A 26971-nucleotide genomic window follows, 5' to 3' on the forward strand; every position below is an offset into this window, starting at 1 on the left:
CTGTGATATTTTACACACTATCCGGTTGCAATATAGTTATGAAATGAACACCACCAGCTTACTCAAAGCCTTCCCTAGCGTTTTCAATTGGTACCACTACAGCTTAGTCTAGGTGAGAAGAAAACAAGTTTGTAATTTAGCCATCTTCAATTGACATAGATCCGAGTCTTCAAAATCGTGCGCACTCAGGAAAACACTATACCACAGCAGCTGATATGAAATGTTGTGGTAGTTAATTCGTCACAGTTCTGAAACAAATATAATTGGCAAATTGTTCTTTGTCATTAATTTCTCGTTCCTTTATACATATATCCATAGAGCTAAAAGGCGTCTTGTTGTTCTGCAGCATATTGATTGTATCTGGATTGACGGTTCACTTACATTAAGAGAAGTACACTGAATGTTAACAGAGGCCATGGAGCTGTTACTGTGTAGAGAAATACAAAAACAGGTAGCAGAAAGAGTAGAATGTTGAAACGTGTCCAATACTTTTGCACGGTAGTGTATATTTCTTAGAAAAACTATTGTATTTTAACATGAAGCCATATCATTTGGAGAAAAGAGGTTACAGCTTTTTGTCGATGGGGGGTTACCATCACATCGATCAGAAAAAACGAAGTGCTGATATCAAACGTTTTTTATTCAAAAGCTTCTGCATATCAAATATTATTGGCATGTCACAGCTGTCCATAAGATGCTTAACAGTATGATTAAGGGGTAAACTAGACAATTGAACACTCCCAGCACTACAAGTCACATTAAATCCACACCCAGTGGCAGTGATAACGAGAGGGTGACCAACCCTACAGCTTCGTAGAGCAGGTCCTCGTTTCCAGAAAGTGTCCGTCAGTATGTCCCTCCATATTGAGTACATGTGATCCGATACTTTTTCAGAACTGGTTCTGCTTTCCGCGTTAATGAAGCAGCATGCTTCTAACACACTTACTGCTTTGATAATGTGGCATCTGGTAGATCAGGGGTGTGCAGCCCAGGCCCTGGAGAGCCCCAGTGGAGTTATTATAGATCATTTGTTTAACGATCAGGAACACTTGTCTAAACAAATGATCAATTCTGCAAGGAATGTTTGAGTGAAGGAACACTGACCCGTGAAAGCTGAAGGATCTTGTTTTTGATCTAAATGATTGATAAACTACTTAATGGATGTTGCCATCAATTTTATTGATGAGAATTCAATTTCTAAATATATGGTATTTAGGATTTAAAAGCTGCCTACAAAATGTGCTGAAATGAGGCTCCACAGGATCAAAGTTTACAACCCCTGTATTATATAACAAATGTAAAAAAACTCACACGTGACAAAACACACAAATTGAATTATTTTTTTTTATTGCAGCCTCATTAATATTAAGCAATTAAGGAATGCAAAAGTTTATAATTGCCATTGATTATTATCAATTCTGGATCTGAGTTGACTTCAAATATTCCAATCCGGAGTACAGTTTGCTCCTCGTTTTGGTCATGGAAGTGCAGAAATTCCAGGGACAGACAGCGTAGGCATTGCAATGAGAAATGAAATCCCAACTGTAGATTTAATTGTATAGGAAATTGACTTTCCTTTTTCGTTTTGAATCATCAGTTGCTGGTAACATCCGCTTAGCTCACTGCCACAGATCTGAAGCACACTGCAAACTCTACGGCACAACAAGGGTCTGATGGTGGAGCCCTGTTTCTCTGAATGAGATCAGTGGAAGCTCTCAGGTGGCCAGACAAGCCAGACCTTCATGGCAAACTGTTCATAATCCAGGTCACACCGAGCTCAAGCAAAACCACCAACACAGTCATTTCTGCAGCTCTGTCTGGAGTATCCCAGTCACAGGCAACTATTAGCAAAGCTCAGACTCAGACCTAGAGTCTGGATCTACATCAGTGGTCAGGACCTAGAGTCTGGATCTACATCAGTGGTCGATACATAGAGTCTGGATCTACATCAGTGGTCAGGACCTAGAGTCTGGATCTACATCAGTGGTTGATACATAGAGTCGGGATCTACATCAGTGGTCGATACATAGAGTCTGGATCTACATCAGTGGTCAGGACCTAGAGTCTGGATCTACATCAGTGGTCGATACATAGAGTCGAGATCTACATCAGTGGTCAGGACCTAGAGTCTGGATCTACACCAGTGGTCAGGACCTAGAGTCTGGATCTACATCAGTGGTCGATACATAGAGTCAAGATCTACATCAGTGGTCAGGACCTAGAGTCTGGATCTACACCAGTGGTCAGGACCTAGAGTCTGGATCTACACCAGTGGTCAGGACCTAGAGTCTGGATCTAAATCACTGGTCAATACCTAGGGTCTCGATCTACGTCAGTGATCAATACATAGAGTCTGGATCTACATCAGTGGTCGATACCTAGAGGCTGGATCTAATTCACCTGACCTTTGACCTTTATCATTTGAACCATCTGGTGGAGAAGGACACACTTAGATGTGCTGCTCTGACTCGTGCTCCTGGACTCACCCGTCACACAAGGAGCTGTGCTGTGCCTGATGGGACAGTCAGCACTGACTGGAGGAGCGGTGCGTCTCTCGCTGCAGTACGCAGGAGCCCAGCCTGAATCACACCCTTTCCCCCAGGGAGGCTCTGGGCGGTGTCTTGAGGGAATCTCAGTTGTGGCCAGTCACGCGACCCACAAACCGTTATTGTAACTACACAGCCTGTCTCCTGTGTGTGATATAATCACTGCCCGTGAGTCAGTGTTTTAAGCCTCACAAATCTGACAGCGGTACAGATCCTTGTCAAAACCCTTCAGAGATGGGAAAGCAGCAGAGTGGTAAAAAGGAAACAATCCAGTGAGGGCGGAGTGGCTCGTTCTTTTTTTTGGGAGGGGGCGTCACATGACGGCACACACCCTCGAACGGGACTTCCTGTGAGCAGGCACTTCCTGGCTGTATCCCTCGTCTCCCAGCGACGCGTCCGACCTCCGAGCCGGGGGGCCCTCCCTGAAACACACACAGCACAGAGGTGTCTGTCCTTCTCCCCGGTGAGACCTCCACATTCTTCTTCTAACTGTGCAAGGAGCTGAGCAACAGCACCCCCTGCTGGGGGGGGGGAGGGGATACGCTGTTGAAATGTCTTATTCTTTCTGAAGAGGATTTCAATGTTGGAGAGTTAGCTGGAAGTTCAGCTGTTGTTGAAAGTGACAGGTAAATAAAAATGACTTTGCTCTTTTGCCCCAAATGTAAATTGAAAAGCTATCTTTTAATAATAACTACTCAGTTTAGACCCTCCTCCTTCTGGACTAAGGGCCTAGGGTTTGGTGTGGCTTTTGGGACATGTCTAAGTTCCATTATCTCAAACATGGTGACATTCTTACCCGTTCACCTCTGCAGTTTTCAGCTTCAAGGTCTCGTACAAGTGTTCACCTGTAGGGGAGAACAGATTTAGTGAAACTGCCTGTCTTCTGATAAGGGTTCATTGTACTACTATAATATCAATGATTTCCTTTAAAAATGCAGTTGCTTTGCAGAGTTGTGTGGATTGTGTGAATTAATTGTGCCTCCTAATACAACTTGCAGACGTTTGCAGATCACAGAAATGACGGGACACTCCTGCCTGGAGCATCCCAGTCAGTGATAGAGGATGACGTGACCCAGGCTTGAACCAGTAACCCCTGGATCAATGAATGCCAATACTGGCTGATCCACCTGCAGTCCATGATTTTTAAAGCCTCTGTGACTACAGCTTTGAGTGTCTTTTGAAGCCTGGATTTGTGATTGATGCTGGGATGTTGTTTTGTTGTAGTCCAGCCTCTACAGCTACTGCAGTAACCACACTCACTGCTTTGCAGGGGGCCCAGGGTGTCTTTCAGCTGGTTCTGGTACCGATGGTCTGGCTGCAGGTAGGTGTTGTTCAGGTTCCTGTAACAGAGCAAGGGAAAAGGCAACTGATCATATTTAGGGGTATATGAACCTGCATTTACATAAAGCAGCATTGTCACAGCAAGGTGTGTGTGTCGGTAACAAAGACAATCAGAACTAGTGGATTTCCTTCACTGGACAGTAGAGAAAACTCATGACAAGTCCTGTCTTTCAGTATTCAGACTCTCACATTTCTAAAGTAATTCCAGATTACATGCAGGACAGAAGTCTGAAATGTTGATTAGAGCTCCGAACTCCTGACCTGCTGCTATTGTTATCTATGGCAGGCTTCTTGATTCAGCCCCATCCCTCTATATGCGCAAGAGCCCAGTTAAGCAAAAAGCAATCAGGCACTCCGAGCACCTGCGCTTCTTCGGTCCGGATTCTGTGACAATATTCCAGTCAGTTCCCTTGACAACAGTGAGCCGACAGGGAAGGGCCCTGGGCAGTGTCATTGGTACACAGCCTTTGATGGGAATACAACATGGAGGCTCTAAGGAAAGCTGTGCAGACGAAGCACAGTCACTGCCCTTCAGGGTCCTCATTAGAATACTTAATTGGCTTTCTCCTTTATTCATGCAGTGAAGATGGATTCCCAGTTCATTAGTGCTCTCTCAGCGCTTGATGGACTTGAAAGCCACTTTCTGTGTCTCCCCCTGCAGATGCACAATCCGCAGGTCTGCAGTGACAGGGCTCATATAATTAGAAAATATAATCCTATCTAGTCCTCCTCTAGTTTAGGGAAAGAGTGGGATGGGTTAAACTATCATGATGCCCTGAAAATCCCAATAATGGCAGCTGAAGTTCCGTGTGACTTGTGTTGTTTTAGTTAATGTCAAACCGTGTGGTAAGACGAAGGGTTAACCACATTTCCAGAACAGCGTTTTTATCTCTGAGCGAGTGACACTGTCACAGCTCAGAAAGAGTTTAAACTATAGTTGCTGAAGGCTGCCAGCTCCAAGGATTGGAGGATTGAACTGCCCACGCTGCAATGTGGGGCCCGGGGTCGAGGTGCGTGCCCTCTGGGGTCCCCTTGGCATTCCAGGAGACAGCAGCCCTGGCCGCCCTGTGTCTGCAGGCGTTCGCAGTGATGCCAGCGGGAGAGGTGCCGCTCCTCCAGTTGGGGCCACCTCTCCTGAGCGTCTATCAATTAGTGGCTCGTTAGGGTGTGTCGGAGGAGCGCGTCTCAGGTGTGCGGTCCTGCAGGAGGGCCTGGTCTTAAAACTCACTGGGTGAGTATGTAATCAAAGACGTCCTGCTGATTAGAACACTTAGCTTCTTTTGGGCCAAAACGTCTGTACAGCACTGGCGGCTGCACATGTGAAGCTACAGAAGCGAGGGTTTCCTACGCTGAGAGGCTTCTCCTGTTTGCGTACTGCCAGTCCCACCTTGACTGCAGCACTGTGTACTATGTCAATGCAGTTTTTTTCTGTCTGTGATATTTCTCAAGTAATTAACTAACAATACAGATTGTTCCAAGCACTCAATGGCCAGAACTTCTTGTACTTATACATGGGCTTTATTAATGGGGGATGGAGGTTCGGGAGGGATAACACTGACAATCAGTGCGTCAATCACACACAGTCTCACTCCATCGCCATCATTATGAAATGAGCTCTAGACAGTATATGGCGCGCAAACCCCTCCCTTCGCATTCGTCTCTAGCATGCCTGCTCTGTCCCATCTCCACCTTCTCACTCAGTCTGAGTGGGCCAGGAGCTGCTCATCACCCAAGCCGGATTAGACACTTTAATGACCAAGTGCTCCAAACACTCTCAAAGCGCTCCATGCTGTCCCTAGAGGAATGTTCATGGCTATCAGTTTGCTGCGCGGGCTGAAGTCATTTTATTAGCCCCAGAAATTTCGCTTGAGGGAAAGCTCACCAGACTCCGGCTCACTTATTTTGGTCATGTGATGCGATCAGATTTGTTGGAGAAAGCAATGATGCTCGGAATGGTCAGTGGGACAAGAAGGAGAGGTCACCAAAGAACGTGGTGGCTCGACGCCCTCAAAACGGACACTGGCTTAGGCATAGAACAGCTGAAAGGGAAAGTCCAAGACCGACCGGAAAGCGTGGTGAGAGATGGCCTATAGAATCGCAGAGAGTCGGATCTGACATCAATGTGCAGGAATGTTCGTTGTTTGACCTCAGACTGACCTGGACTGTCGTGATTCTCTGCCCTGAGTGGGACTGATCTGAGAGCTGTAGCCGAGAGTGGGGGGGGGGCTCGGTGTGTGAGGGCGAGGGGTGTGTGCAGGGAAACGAACGTGCCTGTTGGTCTCGGTGGCCACCGTCTGGTAACTGGGTCCGCCTGCGGGCTGGTCACTCAGCTCGGTTTCGGACTCCGTGACGACGGTCAGAGTGTCGCTCTCCGCCTCCTCTCGCCTCAGCCTCTCCTCGCCATTCAGCTCCGGGGCCGAGTTAGGCACAGGGGCTGTGGGACCTCAAATCCAGGAGCAAACCAGCACTTTGGCTTTTAATATTAAAATTATTAAGATCACTTTATTGGCCCTATACAATTTCCTGTATTAGGAATTTCTTCTCTCATACCCCAACTTGCTCTCCATGAGACACACAGACAGGGAGAGAAGCTTGGGGTCAGAGCGCAGGGTCAGCCATTTATATGTCGTCCCTGGAGCTGCTGGGGTTAAGGGCCTTGCTCAGGGCCCCAACGGAGTAGGATTCCTCTGCCGGCCGTGGGTTACGAACCGGCAACCTTCCAGCCACAGGCACAGATCCTGAGCCACAGAGCCACCGCAGGGTTCATGTAGCAGATCGGATGCTCATACAGTTCATGGAAAAAACAGGCTGGACCTCCTCTTCTTAACATTTTTGTTCAGCTTGTAATAATACATGAATGGCATCTGTGGGGCTCTAGGGATGACAGAAGGAAGTCTGGGGCCATAGAGGCTGAGAGTGACCTGTCCTTTGTACTCATATTGGAACAGAACCGTTTGTTTAAAAAACACTTTCCAGCAGCCATATCACCCTGCAGCCCACAGCTGGCAGCCCACAGCTGGAGCTCAGCAGGTGTGAGTCTGGTCAGTACCTGGATGGGAGACCTTCTGGGAAACCTCAGGTTGCTGCTGGAAGAGGTGTTAGTGGGGCCAGTAGGGGGCGCTAATCCTGCAGTCTGTGTGGGTCCTAATTCCCCAGTATAGTGATGGGGCATTTCTTGAAAAGAGTAGGGGTGTTATCCCGGTGTCCTGGCCAAATTTCCCCCTGACCTTTACCAATCATGGCCTCCTAATAATCCCCATCTCTGAACTGGCTTCATCACTCTGCTCTCCCCACTGAGAGCTGGTGTGTGGGGAGCGGACTGGCGCATCATCCAGGTGGGGCTGCACACTGGGGGTGGTGGTGGAGGGGATCCCCATTACCTGTAAAGCACTTTGATTTGAGTATCCAGAAAAGCGCTATATAAGTGTAATGAATGATTATTTTTTAATATAACTTTTATAACATATAACTTTTGTAAACTCGCCTTTCTCTGGCTACTGTAATCTCATATGTTCTGCCCTGAGAAGCTCCTGGCCTGTCCACCCCTGTTGAATTATTATGAAACGAAAACCATCGGATGTCTCCAGAGAGCACATTCTGGTTTCTGACGATGCTCGGGAGGTTTTGACAAACGGCACAGCAGGACGAGCTAAATTGAGCAGCACAGAACCTTAATGCCAACAGAGACGTGATGTTAGCAGGGACGGTTTTCTGACACATCGCTCGAGAGACCTCCGCACCAGATGGGACGGCCGTCCTTACCGGGGTGTGGGTCAGCTGCTCCGAGCTGCTCCGGAGGCTCCTCTCTGGGCTTGAGGCTGGACTCCAGCTCCTGGATGTCATGGCCTGCTCCTGCCTGGCGGTGATCCGGGGGGGAGGGCTGAGGGCCCTTGACATGAGCCATCCTGCAGGGGAGGATGGGATAGTAAAACGGAGTTCCGAACAGCTTAGTTCTGCGTGATGCACGTTTTCACCTTTATCAAGGCCTTCAGGGAACTGCCTTAGTTTACTACCTGACAGGACGTCAGGCTAGCCAAGCTACGGCCATGGTAAACTGCTTCTGTAGAGGTGAAAGGGAGGGGTCATGGCAGGACACATTAACAGTGCTGCACCTGCTCCCTCCTCACACTTCCTATCAGTCATTTTTGCAGAGTCTTTTTATAACTTTGCAGAGTGCAGAAAACTTTGCAGGATGCTGGCAAAAAATCTTGTATCTCATTCCCCTGTGTTATTAATTCTTTCTTTTAAAGGCTAGGCAATTAATGTCCGAATTTTGGATTGTGGCTCATCACCAGCATGGTACATAACCAGAACAGAAACTGAAGAAGAGAGTACAAACATGACGGAAACGTTTCCAAATTAGAAAGGAAATAGATCATTTATAATCTGTCATTCCTAGCCTGTGCTGTACATCCTGAAGGATATGAAAATGCTTCACACAAAGGAGGGGACCCTTGGAGGAACGTGGGGTGAACACCCCTCTTATAAACGGTGTCATGGGGATCTTTAATGACCAAGCAGTCGGGAGACTGCAGGGTCACCCTCCTACAGCACAGTGTTCCCCATCACTATGCTGGGGCTTTAGATAGATTGACCAATCTGGTCCCGGAGGAACAGCGCCACTTACTGGTCCCCACCACCACTTACAGCAGTATCTTGGTTGTCCTCAGTGGAGTCTCTCCGGTTCTAGTTGCGACCCAGCCCAGTCTTGTTGAGAGCCTAAGATTAGTCTGGAGTAAAGTTGGAGTAAAGCTAGGGTAAAGCTAAAGTAAAGCTGGAGGAGTTACTCAGCCCTTACCGCAGAGCTGGCTTTCTCAGGATTAGCCCGTCATAGGTGTTCAGGCCTGTCCGAGACATCGGCTTGCCTCCCCGGACGAGCTGCTGCAAAGGCAAGAGACAGGGGGGTCACCCGAGAGTCTCGGGGCGCGAACAGGGGTGTCTTCAGCCCATTCACAGCTCGGCTGCCCTGGAGCTCGGGAATCGAGCACCAACCCCGCCGTGAGCCTGTCCTGGAGCCCAGGACACCAGACCAGCCTAAAGACAGGGGAGGGGGCAAGCCCAGCAACACTCCCATGCCCCTCGGCCCGCCTGCTGTAAAAGCTATTAAAAGCGATAATCGTATGCGTGTGGCCCCCTACAGTGTGCCAGGCAAGCGTGTGGCCCTCTCCAGCTTCACACTCTTCATGGCCTCCTCTTGCCTGCTGGGATCCTGGTCAAAGGGCAGCTCTCCAGACGTTGGAGATGGGCGGTGTGTGACCCCGTAGTCACCCCACACAGCGCTATTCAGCTGAACGCCAACAGCTTGTTACCCCCAAGGAGCCGCTGGAGTGGGCTACTGGGCAAAGGTGACTTTCTCCTGAAATCAGGTGAGAAATTCCCTGCCGAGGCTCATCGGGGAATTTGGCTGGAGATCAGAAGCGCGTTGCCAGTCCCTGCCGGCTCGTGCTTGGGAAACGATCGGGCAGGACTCACGGGGGGCCCGGTCGGGACAATCCCCCCGCCGTGCGAGAAGCGGCTCCGCAGCGACAGCTTGTACTGGATGGCGTCGGCCAGCTTGTTCACGATGCGCTCCTGCGCGGAGGGCGGCGAGTCCTGTGAAACACACCGGGCTCCGCGTCAGTACCAGCGGACTGCACCAGGGGGCGCTGTCACCCTTACAGCGCCACCAAAACAAAAAGTAAGAGCTGTTGGCAGAGATCTGCGCTTAAATTCTGCAGAAAATAACTTCACACACAGGTACGTAATACATTCTTTTCAGGCATGGATTTCTTTAGGATTGTGAACTTGAAATAACCATTTGGGAGGGATCTCATCCTTGATCCCAGAGAGCCCCAATACAGTTATTCTTATAGTAGGTAACCCCAAAACACTTGATTTTTAAAGATTATGAACACTTGGTCGATTAACCAAGTATTGGTTCAGAACACAGGTCCTGGAGGGCTTAAGAATATTCGGATTTTTATTCCAGGTGATCCGATGATAAAATGACTTAATTGAACACCTCTTGTTTGACCAGAGCTGATGATCTCAGTGCTGCCTATAAGACCTGCTGGACTCGAGCTCTCCAGGACCAAGGCTGTCTTTACCGGCGCTTCTGACCCGCCTATCTCTCCCCAGACAGACACGCTGAGCTAATGACATCTGGACTGGCTCCGGGATCAGGAGCTGGAGGAGGGACAGAGCGTGGCGTCGCCGTCAGAGCGGGCTGGACGCGCAGCGGGGAGAGCAGAGTGTCGCGGGTCTGGCTGGAGCAGGACGAACGCCCAGGGGGAGGAGGAGGAGGAGCCCCTTCAGGCCCGTGAGACAGGTCTGTGCCCGAGTCCTGCCCAGCCCCTCGTCCGGCAGTGGTGGAGGAAGGCGGGAGTGAATAGTGGTGGGACTGGGCTCATCAGTGCTGGCTGGACGAGAGGGGTCCTTGCCTGGCACCTGGACAGCAGCGCCAGCGCTTGCTTGTAGTGGACAGTGGCCTTCTCTGGGTCCCCCTGGTGAAACCTGGCAGCGCCCAGCCCCTCGCTGGCCTGCCACTGACCCTGGCAGTCACCTGCGCACAGCAACAGAGAGGGAGTCAGGCTGTCTGCTGTGTAGAGCAATATCTCCTCTGAGCAATACAATGATAAGCCTCAGATGTGTTGTTCCTTGTATGCCTACAATAAAGCTTGTGTGCTCTGATCGTAGAGGGAAATGCTGAATCCTGTGACTTGAGAGAGAGGAGGAGATCACCTGGGAAACAACACTTCCTGCTATGGCTGAACTGAACTGGCACTGTACTTTCCAACCTGACCTCCAGAATGTAATACACCACAAAAATGACCAGGGCCATTCATAATGATGGAGTCTGCTAGCAGCATCTGTATGCTACTCTGTACCCACATAGTGGTAGGAGCTGTGAACTCCTGCTGAATTCACATGCTAAACTCTAAGCTTCACTCCTGCTTGAGCACAGATGCTTCTCCCTCCCTGTACTGAACTCCCATCTTCTGTACTAAACTCCCTGATGGGGACAGAATGTTTTAAATGCTTACTGAGTCCTGGAGTTTCTTGAGAAGGCTACCTCAAAGGGCAAAGAAAAAAGTATATATAAGCTGTGTAGAGCCATATCCCCTCTGAGCAACACAATAATAAGCCTCAATGTGTTGCTCCTTGTATGCCTACAATAAAGCTTGGCTAGACGAACGGACACTTCAGGCTTGAATCTCTTGGTTTCTACAATAAAAATAAGGAATTTTAGGTTTATGGCTTAGTGGTTAGTAACCTGCAGTCCCAATTTCTCAGTCCGGTTATTAAATCTCAGTAACAAATTCATTGCCTTTAGAGAATAAATTCACAAACTTCGTGAAAGTACTGTGAGTCGCTCTTACAAACTTGCATTCGAGCCCCCTCGAATTGTGACGTGAAGCGGCCCTTCCTGCTCACTAGTCACTGTACTGACTAATATACTGTGATGTATGAGTGAATAAGTGCAGGTTGTGCAGCAGACTCTTCACCGCAGAAATGTTCTGATGTGAGACGCATGCAGAGTTGAATTTGTCTGCAAATCGTGTGCAATATTTATATCGGATTAAAAGAGCTGCATTTACAAGCCTGCTTGCTTGCAGTGCAATAGGGCCGCTTCACCTCACCAGACGTTTTGTTGCCTCATTCTAAACTGCAGAACATGGTGCTGCACATACCTGAAATTTGTGTCTATTTTGTGATTGGGGGTTTTACAAATTACTGTGTACGCTGTACTTTTATGGTGGTTTGAAATGCACTTGTCAATGCTGATTCTTTCTAACCCCAAAATCTAAAAATAGCATCGCAGTTCCCCTCGAAGAGGTAGAAGAGCCGGAACAGCACGACTCGCTGGTGGGCTGTCCGGTCGTGAGCCGTTGGACACACCTGTGTCCTTGAAGGCCTGCAGGGCGTGCAGGTAGCACTCCCCAGCCTCTTCGTGCTCTCCCAGCTGGCTGAGGGCGAAGGCCAGGTTACTGAAACACTGGCCCTGGGCACTGCGATTGCCCAGCGAGCCTGGCAGAGAGAGAGAGAGAGAGCATCATCATCATGGTGCATCATCCAGATGGGGCCTACCCCACTACCTGTAAAGCGCTTTGAGGGGAGTGTCCAGGAAGGTGCTGTAGAAGTGTAAGCAATTATTATTATTATTACGTCATGGTGAAAGGGGGCTTACCCACTGTTACACTGTCCCCACCAAATGGGAATTATTGAAATGCTCTCATGTAAATTTAACTTGCACACTTCACCATGCTTTATGAGAATCTTCCACCATTATGGGTTTCTCAAGGGCCTTAGATCAAGAAGCAACTATCATGCGAACAAGCCAGGGATCTGCTCTGCTCGTATGGAACCGCTGTCATGATCTGATGTACAGGGGGCCCTGTCTTAGCGTAAGAGCCGTGTTTTTTTCGAAAGCGCTCTTCCTGTGATGGCACTGCTGGCTGACGCTCACGCGTGTATAAAGGGAGAGGGACGGAGGAGGAGCATGCTGGGAGTGTGCGGGCAGGAGGGTGCCCACCGTGCAGAGACGCCGCCTGCCGGTGGTACTCCAGCGCCTGCGGGTACTCGCCCAGCGCATTGTGGACGGCGCCCAGGTTCTGCAGCACCACCGCCCGCCTGCGCGGCTCGGCGCCGGCCAGGGGCAGCGCCCTCTCGAAGCCCGCCGCCGCCTCCGGGAACCGCTTCAGCTGGGAGAAGGCCAGCCCCACGTCGTTGTACAGGTCCCCTGGAGCGCCGGACAGCCCCGAGGGAGATTCCCGGGAAAAGAAACCCGAGGTTAGCGCTGCGGAATCCCCAGGAGATAAGATGCTCCTGTAGGCCGCACACCTACACAACACACAGTGGGTGTAGCTCCAGGCTCGTTATTTCACCAGCTATCAGAAAGCAAGGCCGCAGAAGCTGAGACTGTCCCAGAGTTAGGACCCAAGGCAGGACTGTCCTGCGCCGCAGTGTCGGGCTGACAGTCCCAGGCAAACGAATCCCCGATGAGTGTCAACTGCACCCATAACGACCCGTGAATACCTTGCGTTTTGATGTAAAAATGACTCCCAATTACAGACGTAAAACACGAATGTCAAAGAGAAGCAAACCCAGTGCTGTATGATTCAAGAGTGTGTTTGTAATCTTGTTTAAAAAAAGAAACGGGGTGTTTCTCAGAAAGAGTAGGGGTGTCCTGGCCAAATTTCCCCCCTGGCCTTTACCCATCATGGCCTCCTAATAACCCCCATCTCTGAACTGGCTTCATCACTCTGCTCTCCTCCCCACTGAGAGCTGGTGTGTGGGGAGCGGACTGGAGCATCATCCAGGTGGGGGATACACACTGGTGGTGGTGGTGGAGGGGATCCCCATGACCTGTAAAGCACTTTGAGGGGTGTGTCCAGAAAAGCGCTATAGAAGTGTGAGGAGTTATTATTATTATTATTATTATTATTATCAAGGTGATAAAGAAGCCAGAGGGCCTGTTTCAGAAGACTCGTCTTGAGGCGGCACCACTATGAAATGCTTTGATCGGGCTGGGTTGGGCTCGGGACAGGTGAAATGGGGCGTGTCTCTACGCGTGGGCAGGTCAGAGGAGAGCGTCCCTCTCGCCCTCGACTGAGCGCGGGAGCCATTTTTGGAGAGCCCAGCCAGCTGCCCATTCCAAATGGCATGTGTGTATAACAGAAAACAGATTCCATTCCTGAACCGCAGTATCGGAAGAGCTGGCCCTTGGAAGAGAGTGCGAGGGTGAACGAGCTGCCGTGTTTTGGCGCGGCACTCCTGCGGAGCCCTGAGAAACCCGCAACCCCTCTTCCCCCGGGGGTCCCCAAGGACGCTCACCCCGTTCCCGCTGGTCCTGGACGCTCTCGCCCAGCTCCCAGCAGCCTCGCAGCGCGGTCAGGACGTCCTCCTCGCTGAAGGCCCGGCTCCGCAGCATGCAGCTCCCGGCCTCCCGCAGCGCCACGGCGGCCGACTCCGGCCGGCCCGCCGCCCTGTAGCTCCGGCCCGCTTCCTGGAAACCCCGAGCTGCCTCCGCCCAGTCCTGCGGAGCCGGGAGAGAGCAGACGGACACGCTGGGCGGGTCTCGGAGCGATGAGCCCACCGCGCCCGAGCGGACGGATCGCGCGGAATGGGCTCTGTGGGGTTTCTCGCGTTCTGGGCCGGCTGTGCGCTCTGACACCGGCAGGCTGCCTCCCCTGGTCTACACTGCGCGGTTCAGTCGTCAACGCAAATGTCCAGGATAAACACAATTCCGACTCTTACAACCCACTTGAGTGCGATATGTTTAGTGATGTGTCAGAAATGATACGTGCTGTTATGTGTTATACTGTACGTGTGCAATAGAGTGCAATGTTTTTCTTGTTTTTTGTAATAGAATAATGTGCAATGTTTTTCTTTTCTTTTGCATTCTAATTCAATGTACAGGAGTGCTGGGTGTCCATAAAAAATCCCTCAGGGGACAATAAAATGTTATCTTATCTGTTATTAAACTTCCCTGCTGCTTCTAAATCCTGCTGCCCAGGAGGCCTATTTGGCGTGACGGAGCAGGAGTGGCACAAGCAGGTGGTACCGGTTCCGTGCAGCAGTCCCGCGTCTTGGACCGGGACTCTGATCCTCTGACCTAAGGCGGGAGCCAGAGGTGGCACCTCACTGGCGGTGGCAGTAACTCCTCATCTCTTTTTTAAGGGCAGAGGGAAGGCAGGGAGCAATGGGGCCATGACCTGCTCCCCTCCGGGCCACGAAAAAGAACTACACATTCGGGGCTGAAAACCGGAGAAGTACTTCTGTACGCAAAGGGTTGTGGGTGGCTGCAGCAAACTACCCAATCATGCTGTTGGGATCACTAAACGCCCCCCCACCTATGAGATCAAATTTGAGAACTCCACTTTTGGAAACCCCAACAGCTCCCATTGTCCATCAATGCACTACAGGACACCCTGGACAACCCAGCGAGAGGAACCCCTCCTTGCTTGCACCCCTTGTGGGGTGCTGGTGGGGTCCAAGCTCTGACCTCACTGTGCAGGCAGCAGCTGGCGAGCTTCATCCAGGCGTCGGCCTCGCTGAGCTCCTCGCCCTCCTGCTCCCGGTACAGCCGCGCGGCCTGACCGTAGTGCTCGGTGGCCTGGCCGGCCTCCCCCAGGGCCTCGTGGGCCGCCCCCAGGTTGAAGTGCAGGTCGGCCCGCCGGGACCCCCCCTCGGCGGGCGAGCCGCGCCGCAGGAACTCCAGTCCCTTCTGTGCCTTGCCGGCTTCCACGTAGGCGGCGCCCAGGTTGAAGGCGCAGGCCCTGTGTGCGCGGCTGTCCTTGCACTGTGGGCACAAGAGAGCGGCGTCAGCCGGGCTGACCCCCTCAGGTCCATTCCTGCTGGACCACCCTGCCACCCTGGCAGCCCCCTGGAGCTCAGCAGGTGGGAGCCTGGCCAGTACCTGGAGGGGAGGCTCCTGGGAAAGCTGAGGCTGCTGCTGGAAGAGGTGCTAGTGTGGCCAGTAGGGGGCGCTCACCCTGCGGTCTGTGTGGGTCCTAATGGCCCAGTATAGTGACGGGGACACTATACTGTAAACAGGCGCTGTCCTTCGGATGAGACATAAAACCGAGGTCCTAACTCTTCATGGTCGTTAAAAATCCCAGGGTGTTTCTTGAAAAGAGTAGGGGTGTTACCCTGGTGTCCTGGTCAAATTTCCCCCTGGCCTTTACCAGTCATGGCCTCCTAATAATCCCCCTCTCTGAACTGGCTTCATCACTCTGCTCTCCTCCCCACTGAGAGCTGGTGTGTGGGGAGCGGACTGGCGCATCATCCAGGTGGGGCTGCACACTGGTGTGGATGGAGAAGATCCTCATTACCTGCAATGCTTTGAGTGGAGTGTCCAGAAAAGCACCATATAGTTCTGATATAGTTCTCCTGATGTCTGCCTGTTGTGTTTGCTGGTTGCCTAAAAGTACTGTTATCATAACCTGCAGTATTAAAATAGGCACAGTGCCCGTCTGTGGTTCTGCCCGGTTCTCCCAAAGTACTTCCATATCTGCGGTCTAAATGTCTGTATCAGGCTCCTCATGATGCACAAGGCTATGTTCCCCAAAGAGGATGTGTTTGTTGCCTGAAAGTGTGTTTGTGCCTGCTCTATTTTGTGCCTGGTGTTTTGTCACAGATGTTATCAGATGGAGGCCAAGTCTGCCCAGGTGCAGGCGGTCGAACTGCGTGAGGCTACTGCAACCCACCCACCTGCAAGGAGGCCAGGAAAGCCTTTTTGAAGCAGGCCAGCGCCTCAGGTCTGTCGCCCCGGAGCAAGGCCTGGTGTCCAGCGGCGGTCAGCTCCTCGATCTCTGCCCGGGCCTTTGAGAGCTCAGCTCCCCCGCTAACCCTCTCTGACTGGGCCCTGCCTTTTTTCCTGTGGCCCCTGGGATCATGATCAGCTGAGGATGAGGCCTGGGGGGCCACTGTCACCTCATCTGACGCCATTAGACCAGGGCCAGGCCACGCCGCAACATCAAGGCCCAGTTACGGTGGGTCACCATCTAGTGTAGGAAACACAGAGCGACATTTCACACAAGCAGACACAAGGCACACTAACACCGACAGGGTGCTTGTAAAACCCAAACAGAGACAGTATACTGCATCTTAACATGATGTAGCCCTCCAGAGACACAGGGTTCATCTGCTTTCTGAGTAATATGGGGCACGCAACAATAGTTGGCTGTATAGAGAAAAACAGGAGGACAAATACAAGGCACAAATATTTAGCCATGTATTTCTAGCCTAGAGTATATCAGGAAGGCAGCGAGGTAAATGTAGCTCATAAGAGTTTTCTCATCAGTGTATTTTCCGGAATCATACAAACGAAAAGGCAAATCTCAGCTGTAAATTGACATTTCAGATACAGGTGGTGTTACACTGCGGTATAGTGGCGAGTGCTCTGGATTACTGACACCCTACAGGACTGCTTCTCGACCTGAACAGCAGTCTGTAGTTCTTCAGTGCTCAATATAGGCTCTCGCACCCCTTCTCAAAAATCGTTGTTGCAGGTCAGTTCTTTAAACCTCAGACACTGTATTTCCTAGCTGTGGAATAAAAGGTTTCAATTTCGCAGTAAGATTAAGAAACCGATGGACACCTCTTTTTTACTTTTACTCGCTCGGTGACTTTGCTGCTGTGTCTTTTGTTTTTTGCAAACCAAGCTTCTCTGGTGTGTGGAAAAGGAATCCCGCACACCGTTCTCGCTGGGGCCGTGGCCCCGCTCAGCGGCCGCCGAGCCCCGCGTCACCCGGCCAGCGCCCCCGGTCTCCAGAGACAGGGCGGGGTGTCCGCCCTCGCTGTCGGCCTGCTCTCACACTGACCCCGCGGCGCTCCTGCAGACACCGCGCTTCACAGCTTACACTGTAACTCAAGACAGCTCGGCTCTTACAGCCCAAGACTGCATTATACCAGCCTTTGATATTGTAACGCATACAGCCTCCATTGCGGTGACGTCACCGCCCTTCCCTGTGAATGGCAGGGACCGGGAGATCTCTCTATGGGTCAACAGGCTGGGTCGCTGTTGAGTGTCACCGGAGGTCCGGGTTCGAGTCCCCGACGGTGGGTATGCGCCCCGACCGGAGGCGGCAGCGGCGAGGGCGCATACCCACGTGAACCCCGTAGCGTTGCAATGTGAATTATTAAAACTATCATGTAGGGATGTAAATTTCGCGGCCGCTCCTGTCCTGTTTAGTTGCCAGGCAGAGGTGTCTTTAAAGACACTACAAGAGCTGGTAGCCAAAGAGAACAAGCTGTATTTCCTTAGTTAGGAATCGCTCTCCTGCGACGAATTGCATTACAGAACTCAGCCCATTGTACTGTACTTACAGAAGTCCTCCCATCTCTTGTGGTTGATTAGTAGAGAGTTTTTTTGACGTCTTTATCGAGCTCGGTTTTGTATCATTTCGCGATGCTCTGACCGCAGCCCGGGCTCCGTGTTGTTGCGCGGGTGTATCGGTTTCCGCGTGCTCGGTTTACCTCGGTTGCCCCAGCAACCAGTTCGCTCGCAAGCCCGCTAGAGCCGCCGGGCCGGGAGCAAGACGGGCGGCCACCTTGGATTATAAAACACGGTCCAAAGGGGGCAGCTTCGCAGCTCGGGTCCTGATTTCGTAAGGAAAACACGCCCTTCCGAAAGCGGTGAAAATGCGAGCCGTGTGTTCTCCAAAGTCTGATCTTGCTTCCCAGCCTAACCACAAGAAGGGATCCCAAAAAAAGACTACATCTCCCATAATTCAAAGGCGAGGCGGTGGGCCTCCGCCCACCTGGATCCCGACCAATGGGAGCGGCGCTGTCTTATCCCGGCAGACGGCGGGATATTCAAACAGGAGGCACACGGAAAATTAACAGAACTTTGTTGTGCCAGCGATATCGCGCTTCTCTCCTGGTTTTCTCTTAAGTTATTTCTTAGAATGACTGAAGCAAAGGAATTTTCTTCCTAAAAGAGGCATATTGCGAATTAGCCAGTGAGCACCGAGTTTGTTTGTGGGGAAAAAGAGGAAACCTGTTGTTTTTTTGGCGTTGAGTGGACGCGGTACAGGCTGACAAGGAATATGGACGATTGCGAGGGACAAACGCGTTCGGCATGTAAGTCACCACGCCTGTATAACTAATAACAAGAAACATTTTTAATGTCAAAATTAGGTCAGGATTTATTCCCGTTTTTTTTTAATTACTAGATTCCGAAATTAGTTGTAAAGACGATTTCGCCTGGGGGCCGTAGAGACGGATATAAAAGCTCAGTAGGGGTCTGTGGGAGATTGTGCTGTATTGGCATAAACAATGTCATTTAAGCTGCCCTGCGCGTCCCTGACAAGCTCGGCTGTTTGAGGGGATGTTTTCGCACTGCAACGAAATATCCTTGTGAAAGCAAAGCCGTCCCAGTGTTTCACCTGCACGGCTCTCAGAGCTGGGAGAGGAATGGCGGCTGAGTCTGGAACTGGACTTCAGTGTTCAGGTCGAGCAGCGGGACCGGGCGGCCCCGGCCGGACTGCAGTGGGCCCGTCGGTGTCGGATTCGGTTCGGAGTTCCTCTCCCTGAGGCTCTGCCGCCCGCGACACAGCCCGCGCCGTCCGTGACTGGAGGTTCGGGTGGGGGGGGGTGTCGAGCGCTCTTGAAGTTCGCACCCGAGGCCAAACACCTCCACGCGTGAAGCGCTTTTACCTTCTGACAGCACCGGGGCACGACTTTCTCCCGTTTCCGGCAGACGTCGCACCTTCCCTAAAAAACAAATATATAGTGTAACGCTTACGGCCGACAGGTTCTGTGTAAGAGCCGGCGTACCAGAGCAGGTGACGTCACCGCCCTTCCCTGTGATAGCAGGACTACAGCTACTGGGCTGTAGAGAGATCTCTCTTTGGTTCACCGGGCTGGGTCCCTGTTGAGTGACCTAATGCGGCAAGGGCGCCCGCCTGAGCCCCCGTTGCGTTACAATATATATAGGAGACGATTGCAAGCGGAAGTGGCGACGCCGGTCATCACCCCCCAGGTGAAACACGCCAGGAATCTCGGAATCACGCCGGGCAGACCGGTTCGTGGGGATGGCGGTGGGCGCCGGGCGTGAGGGCCGGCTCAATGGAGGCGCGCCTGGCGGACTGCCCGCTTCCCACACGCTGCTCTCCCTGGTTTGCTGTGACACGGACACCTTGACTGGGCTTCCTACAGTTATTTCCTCACTGGATGGCCTTAGCCGGGCTCCTGTCCACAGGATACAAACAATACAGTTCGGGTAGCGGCAAACACTCCTGTTCCGAGGGGTCTGTTTAAAAGCCCCCCGAGGCACGCTTAAGATGCGAGGACGGTGTGTGACTGTTTTAGCTGTGCATACAGGCCGGGGGAGGTCGGTTCTGGTCCCGGTTCTGGTCTCTTCCGGGGCCACTGCTGAGGAGCTCATCTGACCAGAGTTTTGGTCTGGATCCGGGTCCGACCAGCGCCAGAACCGGACCGAGCCTCCTGCCCCGATGTCTTGCCTTTCGCGTTGAATCTCGGAGCTGGCCATTCCTCGTTCCCACTCCAGCACAAGCTCTGTGATTTATTGATTTCAAGAATCAATAAATTCTTGAATACCCTTCAGGTCTGGCTTAGCTCATTGACTGGCGTTCCAATTTGCCGGCCCTTTCCAGGCCTCGAGTGTTGTTCTGATTAATTAAGAGACTCGCGTCGCGACAGTGTTTCCCTTTAGGCAGCTACTGATACAGGACAGAACATTAGGAACCCCGGGCTGAACAGATCCAGACCCTCACAGAGCAGGAAACGCGTGGCAGGTCATGAGCCGCCTGAGTCAGGCTAGCCTGTAGATCGTCAATCCCAGTGCAGACTGGTCGGACGTGCTGATCCGCTGGCCAGCGTTTCCCGATCTCGATCCTGAAGGCCCACACACACCCCTCCTGTGTTCTGCTGCAGCCCAGCTCTGTGGTCCAGTCACTCTCTTAGCTACAGCAGTGGTTGGGCTGTATCCCAGCTCCCAGGCACGTTGGGGGTCCCCCAGTCCCTATGGCAATGCAAGTCAGGGTCGGTCGGTCTGGTTCGGGTGTCCAGTTGTCACCTGCCAGGCCTGGTGTCTCATACAGTGCTGTCCCAGGTGCAGTCAGGGGACAGGGAAGAGGGTGGGGTGTAAATATAGGGGCTTCATGTCACGATGGTGGGGGAGAATGTTTATAGGGTTGTGGTGGAGCCGCAGTGAACCGGTCAGTTCTGGACCCGGGGGTGCTGTTTGTGTGGAGTTCGCATGTTCTCCCTGTGTTTGTGTGGGTTTCCTCGCCGCTGGCAGGCTAGCTCCTGGGAAAACAGGCCCTGGTGTGCACGCACGTGTGTGTGCGTGCGTGCGTGCGGTGAGCTGGCGTCCCATCCAGGGCGTACCCCGCCTTCTGCCTGCTGCGGTTGTGTGGGTGGGGTGACATGGATATGGTACGTGGGGGGTAGATGTTTTGTTGATGTCGTGTTTTCAGTGTGTGCATGAAACACAGCTGCTTTGCTGCTGGACGAAGGATCGTCCTGTCCCCCGCCCGCTGCCAGTGTTCGGGCAGCGCCTGCCCTCTGCCGACTTTCACTCGGCGTGCGTTGGTGTCTTGCAGTCGAGCGCCTGACCGCGGAGGAGATGGACGAGCGGCGCGTCCAGAGCGTGGCCTACCAGTACCTGTGCCACCTGGAGGAGGCCAAGAGGTCAGTGCCCCCTGCGTATACAGTTACCCCCACCTGGGCACGCCCCCCCAGATCCCCTGGGGCTGGGGCTTTCCCATCGAGTGAGCGAAGACCGGGAGAGTGAAGCCGAGACCGCTGACGTCAATCTCGGTAGCAAGGTGCATGATGGGGAAACTTGCTCTTAAACGCGTTTTGTCGTTTCCCTGTCATGGGCCCTTGAGAGCAAAGCGGCCCGTTCAGGCAGCGGGGAGCATCTCCCATCACCAGGACCCAGGAGACAATCCTGATGCCTAACGCTTCGGTCCGGTCCGGGTTTACAAACGACGGGTTCTCACGCTACTGCCCACTGCTGACAGTGAGTGGCCAGCAGCCGTATCACCCTGCGACTCATGGGCTGGCACCACTGGAGCTCAGCAGGTGGGAGCCTGGCCAGTACCTGGATGGGAGACTCCTGGGAAAGCTAAGGCTGCTGCTGGAAGAGGTGTGAGTGGGGCCAGCAGGGGGCGCTCACCCTGCGGTCCATGTGGGTCCTAATGCCCCAGTATAGTGACGGGGACACTGTACTGTAAAAAAGGTGCCAACCTTTGGATGAGACGTAAAACTGAGGTCCTGACTCTCTGTGGTCATTAAAAATCCCAGGGCGTTTCTCTAAAAGAGTAGGGGTGTCACCTGTAAAGCGCCTTGAGTGGAGTGTCCAGAGAAGCGCTATACAAGTGTAGGAGTGGGCGCGCCTGTGCAGTAAGGCTGTCCGTCTCTCTGCCGGCGGGCCAGGTGGATGGAGGCCGTCCTGCAGGAGGAGCTGCCCCCGCCCACGGAGCTGGAGGAGGGCCTGCGCAACGGGGTGCTGCTGGCCAAGCTGGGGCACCGCTTCGCCCCCCGGGCCGCCCCGCTCAAGAAGATCTACGACCTGGACCAGGCCCGCTACAGGGTGAGCCGGGGGGGTGGGGCCGTCGGATTTCTTCGGGGTGCTGTGGGTGCTGGCCAAACGGACACATGACACTTCTAGTGTACAAGGGGCGGCGTGGAGTCTCAGTTGCCTACAGCTCCTTCTTAAAGGTTTTGTTTCCGAGCCTGAGGGTTCACTGGGCTGTAATGGCTGTCCTTGAACCAAGGGTCAGATGAGCTCAAAGAGGAACCTAACTTGCGTTAGGGCTCGTAACCCCTGAAGAAACCCACTGTGTGTTTCGAGCAGTCTCGCAAGGTTCCTGGAACGTGTTCATTTAGCTGAGAGATCACAGCTGCGTTAACAAGGCAGTGGCAATGTGCAATGCTCTGAACCCCACTGAGCAAACCCAGCCTGTGCTCACCTCAGTTCTTCAGATCTTAGCCTCAGTTGTTTAACCTTGCTGTTCTGATTCTCTCTCTCTCTTTTTTCTTTTCTTTCCTTCTTTCGCTGGCGACTACAGGCGACGGGGCTGCATTTTCGGCACACGGACAACATCAACCACTGGCGCGGCGCCTTGGCGGAAGTCGGGCTGCCGTCGGTACGGGATGTTTTCCTCTTTCTCTGGAGCGAGTCTGTCCGGCACCGCGCGCTGTCCGATCCAACCTGAGCCTTCCGGCTCCCAGCGTCCCTCTCTCTTGCTCATTTAGACCCAGCAAGAGGTGGTGGTGCCTGATGGTCCCAGCACAGCTTTTGAGAAAATCTTTTTTTAATATTGAAGTCCTGAAACAAAATTTTAAAGGGTTGTGGGAGTCGGGCTACCCAGCCGTGTTATTGAAGTTGATATCCTGGCTTTTATCAGGAATAGGCTGGACACGATTCTTGGATCGTTATGCCTTTAAACCACCAGCAGGCTAGACAGCCCATCTTCTCCTGTCTCTTGTAACCTTTCTTCTATTACCTATTGAGAAAGTGAGATTAAAGGGGAACTGCAAAGCTGTTTATATATTTCGGGGTTAGAAAGAATCTGCATTGATGAGGGAATTTCAGACCCCAGTAAAAGTTAAACTCCAGTTTACATCACGGAATTGATTGAAGTTCCAGGCCTGTGCAGCACCATGTAGTGCAATTCTGGAAAAGGCAATGAAACCTCTGGTGACGTGTTGTGGCCTTGATACACTGTAAACAAGCAGGCTTGTGAAAACACCTTTTTTAATCCAACAGAGTTACTGCTCTCGGTTTCGAGACGGCTTTGGCGATAAATGGAACTTGTTTACTTTGCAGATGCAGATCCTGTGGGAACGTTTCTGCGGTGAAGCATCTGCAGCACAACCTGTACTCATTCGCTATTACAGCTCAGTGCGTTAGTCCTTACTGTGACTAGTGAGCAGGAAGGGCTGCGTCTCTTTCTACTGATTTGTACTGTCACGGTTTTGTGTTGAATCTGAAATTTGTCAACGTTTTCTATGATGTCAGTGTTACGGTTTTGTTACTGAGATTTAGTACCCGGTCTGAGCGTTTAGGACTGCAGTTCCCCTCTAAGATCTGGATGGGCACTGGATCTCCAATGATTGACAGCCAGACGCGAGAGCTTGAGAGAGCAGCCCGCACGAATGTGGGGGTGACCAAGCTGCTTACGTCTCGTAGAAGAGAGGGGGGCACCTCGCTCCCCTTTCGCCCTGTGGTACCCCCTGTGCTGTGCTAACCCCTGCTCCCTCCTCGCAGATCTTCTACCCCGAGACCACGGACATCTACGACAAGAAGAACATGCCCCGCACGGTGTATTGCATCCACGCGCTCAGGTCTGTACCCGGGCCGGGGGGTCCGAACAGCGCCGTCCACAGTCTGAGGCTGCGGGGAGACGGGTGGTGTGTGCAGGGGTGGACTGGCTGCAGATGCTCCTGTCCTGGGTGGGCCTGTGGCTCTGGTGCTCTCCAGAGGGCAGTCTCGGGTCTTCCTCGCCCCTGGGTGACCCCCGATAGATCATCGGCTGTTCTGGCCAAGGAGTGGGCGTGAAGGATAGCGCGCTGGTCCCATGAGCCTGAGCTGGCAGTGAGAGCTCCTGTTCTCATGGGCTGCAGGGCTCTGTAGCTTTAACTCCACCTCTGAACTTAATCAATCAAAGTGTCTCAAATGCACAACAATACAGCGTGCAGCAGTGGCTGCTGGCAATGAAGTGTCTTTTCTATGAGCACACCGGGTGGGGGGGGTAAAATCACAAAATTCAAGTGACAAAATAAGGTTACATAATAGTGCAATAGAAATTGAATAGAATAAAATAAACTCAGGCAGAGCTCAGTATAAATAGAGCTGCTATGTGTCCAGGGTGTATTTAATATTTATGTCTAAGTAGTGCAGTGTGCTGAATATAATGAAAACTGTGTCCATGTAGCCATTAAGGGTGATTTGCTGAAGGAGCTGCAGCTTGGTTATTTAGCAGTATTATTGCCTGGAGGTAGAAGCTGTTCTGTAATCTGTTAGTCTTTGACCGAATGCTTCGATACCGTTTATCAGACGGTAAACAGAGCCTTAACAAGGCCCGGACCCTCACGAGAGAATGGGTGGGTGGACGTACGTGATCCAATCGTTCAGCTGCGAATCAGATGGCCTGAGGAGCCCCTGGTCCATTTAATTTAATTAGCAGCAGCTGTTTGGAGAGCACCTGTAAAACCTACAGGATTGGAGCTGCTGTTTCCTCATCTACTCTCAGCCACCTGTCTGAAGGGCTGCAAACACTCAAGCCCAATAAAGACCTGTTGAAGGAGAGACATGGGTCAATAGGTCTTTCGGTGAAAGCTCTTAGCTCTCCAAGAATCATATTAAAGACATCGCTTTGATTGATGGATTTGTAGTGTGTTTTTTTTCTTCTGATAACTAGAAACTCTAAGCTGTTTTTCTCTGTCTTGTAGCCTCTACCTGTTCAGGCTGGGGCTGGCTCCACAGATACAGGATCTGTATGGCAAAGTCAACTTCACAGGTAGACTGCTTTTTTTTAATGGCGAAATCTGTGACTTCACCTGGTTGTCCAGCTCGTATAATTACATCAGGCAAGGGTCAGGACGCTACTTCCTGGCCTTAAAGGAGGATTGCACACTGGTGAAAGGCACAGAATCTCTCTAGTTATTAACAGAAGACTATGGGGGTGTGGAGTAAGTTTTGAGCCAATATAAGAAAATCCCACAAGCTACTGACAGAGTAAGCCCAGAGGGCCGCTTCAGGGCTAACATTCACACAGGGGATAGGAACTCTTGTGGCGGGTCTGGACATCTCCTCTCAGCCTTGTTTCTGAAGGGGATGTCTGGGATCCTTCAAGAGCCTCGTGGAAAGGATCCTATGTTATCAATAAGCAATTCAGTAACAGAATGATTGAGGTGAGACCAAATATTTTAGATTAACTTGGTCATTAATCTTTTCATATGTTATTAATCCAAGGTCTTATTTGAAGATTCATTCTTGAATTGAGTAACAGAATAGATGTGCATGCTCTTTTATGTTCAGGTCCAGATTTCCTCCCTTGAAGTACTACTTTGGGTTAATGCTGCCCCAAGGAGCATTTTGTGTTACAGGCCAGAGAGATTGTAACCTGGTACTGGAAAGCACAGTACAGGGTTGTGTGTTTCAGTCACTGGTTAGAGTGGGGCTCCACCTGCTGGCTGGCTCCAGTACTGCTCCAGTACGCGCCGGCGGTGAGCTCTTTCGGAGTTGAGCTGTTTCCTCAAGTGCCTCTCTGGTTTGCGTGTCCCATCAGAGGAGGAGATCAACAACATGAAGAGAGAGCTGGACAAGTACGGCATCCAGATGCCGGCGTTCAGCAAGATCGGGGGCATCCTCGCCAACGAGCTGTCGGTGGACGAAGCAGCAGGTGGGCGCTGCGCTCGTTGGAGTCCCGCTGCGCTCGGCGGCTTCTCTTTCCCTTTGTGTAGCTCGTGTCGCCCAGAAGGGAGGCGCTTGATGTGTGGGGGGGCACCCTGCCTGCCCCTCCCAGAGGGGAGAGAGGCAGGGAGGCGTGTCAGATTGTTAGCTGCAGAGGAAAGGTCTGAATTGGGGAAAAAGTAGAAGAACAGTCAGAAAAACAATTAATCTTCGGGTGGGAAGCCCAGCTCTATTGTTTTGTGTATAAAATGCATGGTTTCTGCCTCGGATTCTCACAGTGATGCAGCCAAAAGAGCCCAGCGGCCTGTGATTGGAGCAGCTGCTGTACGTGTTAAAATCCAGCCCCCCCCCAACACAAGGGCCTGATGAAGGAGCTCAGATCTGGGAGGGTCTGCAATTCTCTCTCTCTTCCCATTGGCTGGGTGTCAGCTGGTGCCCAGAGTTCAAACTGGAACCTTTCCAGCTGTGTGAATTTGGACGAGTCGGCAGTCTAATTAAAAAAAAATGCTGCTTCCCAGCCCATCACCCGGTATCGTCTGTGCACAGAACTGTTTGGTTTGCCAAACAAAACCCCCCAAAAAATAGAAGATTGTCAAGCTGCGGAGGTTTGAGTGTTTTCCTTTATCGGTGTGAGAGGAAAAGAGGTTTTGGTTTATCGGCCTTTTAGACTCCTGTCTCTGGCGATGCTAGGGGTGTCCCGCTCGGGTCCGGGCTCCTCGGGGCTGCCCGGTTGCCGTGCCCGCACAGAACTTGCTCTCGCCCGTTTCTGACCTGTCCCCCCCTCTGTCCCTGCCCCGGCAGTCCACGCAGCGGTGATCGCCATCAACGAGGCCGTGGCGCGTGGCTGCCTGGCCGAGACGGCGCTGGCCCTGCGCAACCCCAGCGCCATGCTGACCGCCCTGAACGACGCCCTGGTGCCCGTCTACCAGGAGATGCTGCACCAGGCCAAGACGCAGAAGGCCGCCCGCGCCTGGGGCAGGGTGGGTACCACCAGCTTAACCCGCCTTCGCTGGACCAGACCGGTCAGCGTGGAGCGTATCGTGAACGCACAGCAGCACTGCGCTCGGCCGCCCCCTGCAGGACAGAAAAACCACGTTTTCAACTTTAAACCTTTTTTTTTATACAGTAATAATAATAATTCCAAACACTTCTATAGTACTTTTCTGGACACTCCACTCAAAGTGCTTTATTGGTAATGGGGATCCCCTCC

General features: G+C 52.1%; 2 protein-coding genes and 1 long non-coding RNA gene across 8 annotated transcripts in view; 2 read left to right on the top strand and 1 right to left on the bottom strand.

Moving 5' to 3' along the window:
- The window catches only part of LOC148639889 (uncharacterized), a 41460-nt gene extending 30398 nt beyond the window's left edge, over positions 1–11062 (top strand). For both annotated transcript variants that reach the window (XR_015930712.1, XR_015930713.1), the window contains exon 2: positions 10005–11062. This is a non-coding gene — a long non-coding RNA (uncharacterized LOC148639889). The remainder of the gene's footprint in view (positions 1–10004) is intronic.
- ttc24 (tetratricopeptide repeat domain 24) lies at positions 1327–17857 on the bottom strand. 2 transcript variants are annotated; one of them, XM_088621533.1, is made up of 14 exons: positions 17697–17857; positions 16080–16372; positions 14872–15168; positions 13701–13902; positions 12400–12606; positions 11766–11894; positions 10307–10428; positions 9360–9479; positions 8686–8765; positions 7650–7792; positions 6159–6330; positions 3807–3886; positions 3343–3391; positions 1327–2968 (listed from the first exon to the last, which is right to left on the bottom strand). In XM_088621533.1, exons 2-14 carry the CDS (start codon positions 16314–16316, stop codon positions 2860–2862), a joined length of 1947 nt encoding a protein of 648 aa, XP_088477659.1. In that variant the 5' UTR covers positions 16317–16372; positions 17697–17857; the 3' UTR covers positions 1327–2859. The 2 variants fall into 2 exon arrangements, with proteins under 2 accessions (XP_088477659.1, XP_088477658.1); XM_088621532.1 differs by having other exon boundaries at positions 8686–8768; positions 17697–17853.
- Positions 17858–18104: 247 nt separating this feature from the next.
- The window catches only part of iqgap3 (IQ motif containing GTPase activating protein 3), a 38095-nt gene continuing 29228 nt past the window's right edge, over positions 18105–26971 (top strand). For all 4 annotated transcript variants that reach the window (XM_088621521.1, XM_088621522.1, XM_088621523.1 and 1 more), the window contains exons 1-8: positions 18105–18452; positions 20939–21026; positions 21777–21933; positions 22412–22489; positions 23614–23690; positions 24798–24865; positions 25637–25750; positions 26563–26741. In XM_088621521.1, the coding sequence (XP_088477647.1) occupies positions 18419–18452; positions 20939–21026; positions 21777–21933; positions 22412–22489; positions 23614–23690; positions 24798–24865; positions 25637–25750; positions 26563–26741 (795 nt within the window). In that variant the 5' untranslated portion in view covers positions 18105–18418. The remainder of the gene's footprint in view (positions 18453–20938; positions 21027–21776; positions 21934–22411; positions 22490–23613; positions 23691–24797; positions 24866–25636; positions 25751–26562; positions 26742–26971) is intronic.

Source organism: Lepisosteus platostomus, chromosome 26 (assembly GCF_059453375.1).
Source record: "Lepisosteus platostomus isolate fLepPlt1 chromosome 26, fLepPlt1.hap1, whole genome shotgun sequence".
Classification (NCBI taxonomy): Eukaryota; Metazoa; Chordata; class Actinopteri; order Semionotiformes; family Lepisosteidae; genus Lepisosteus; species Lepisosteus platostomus.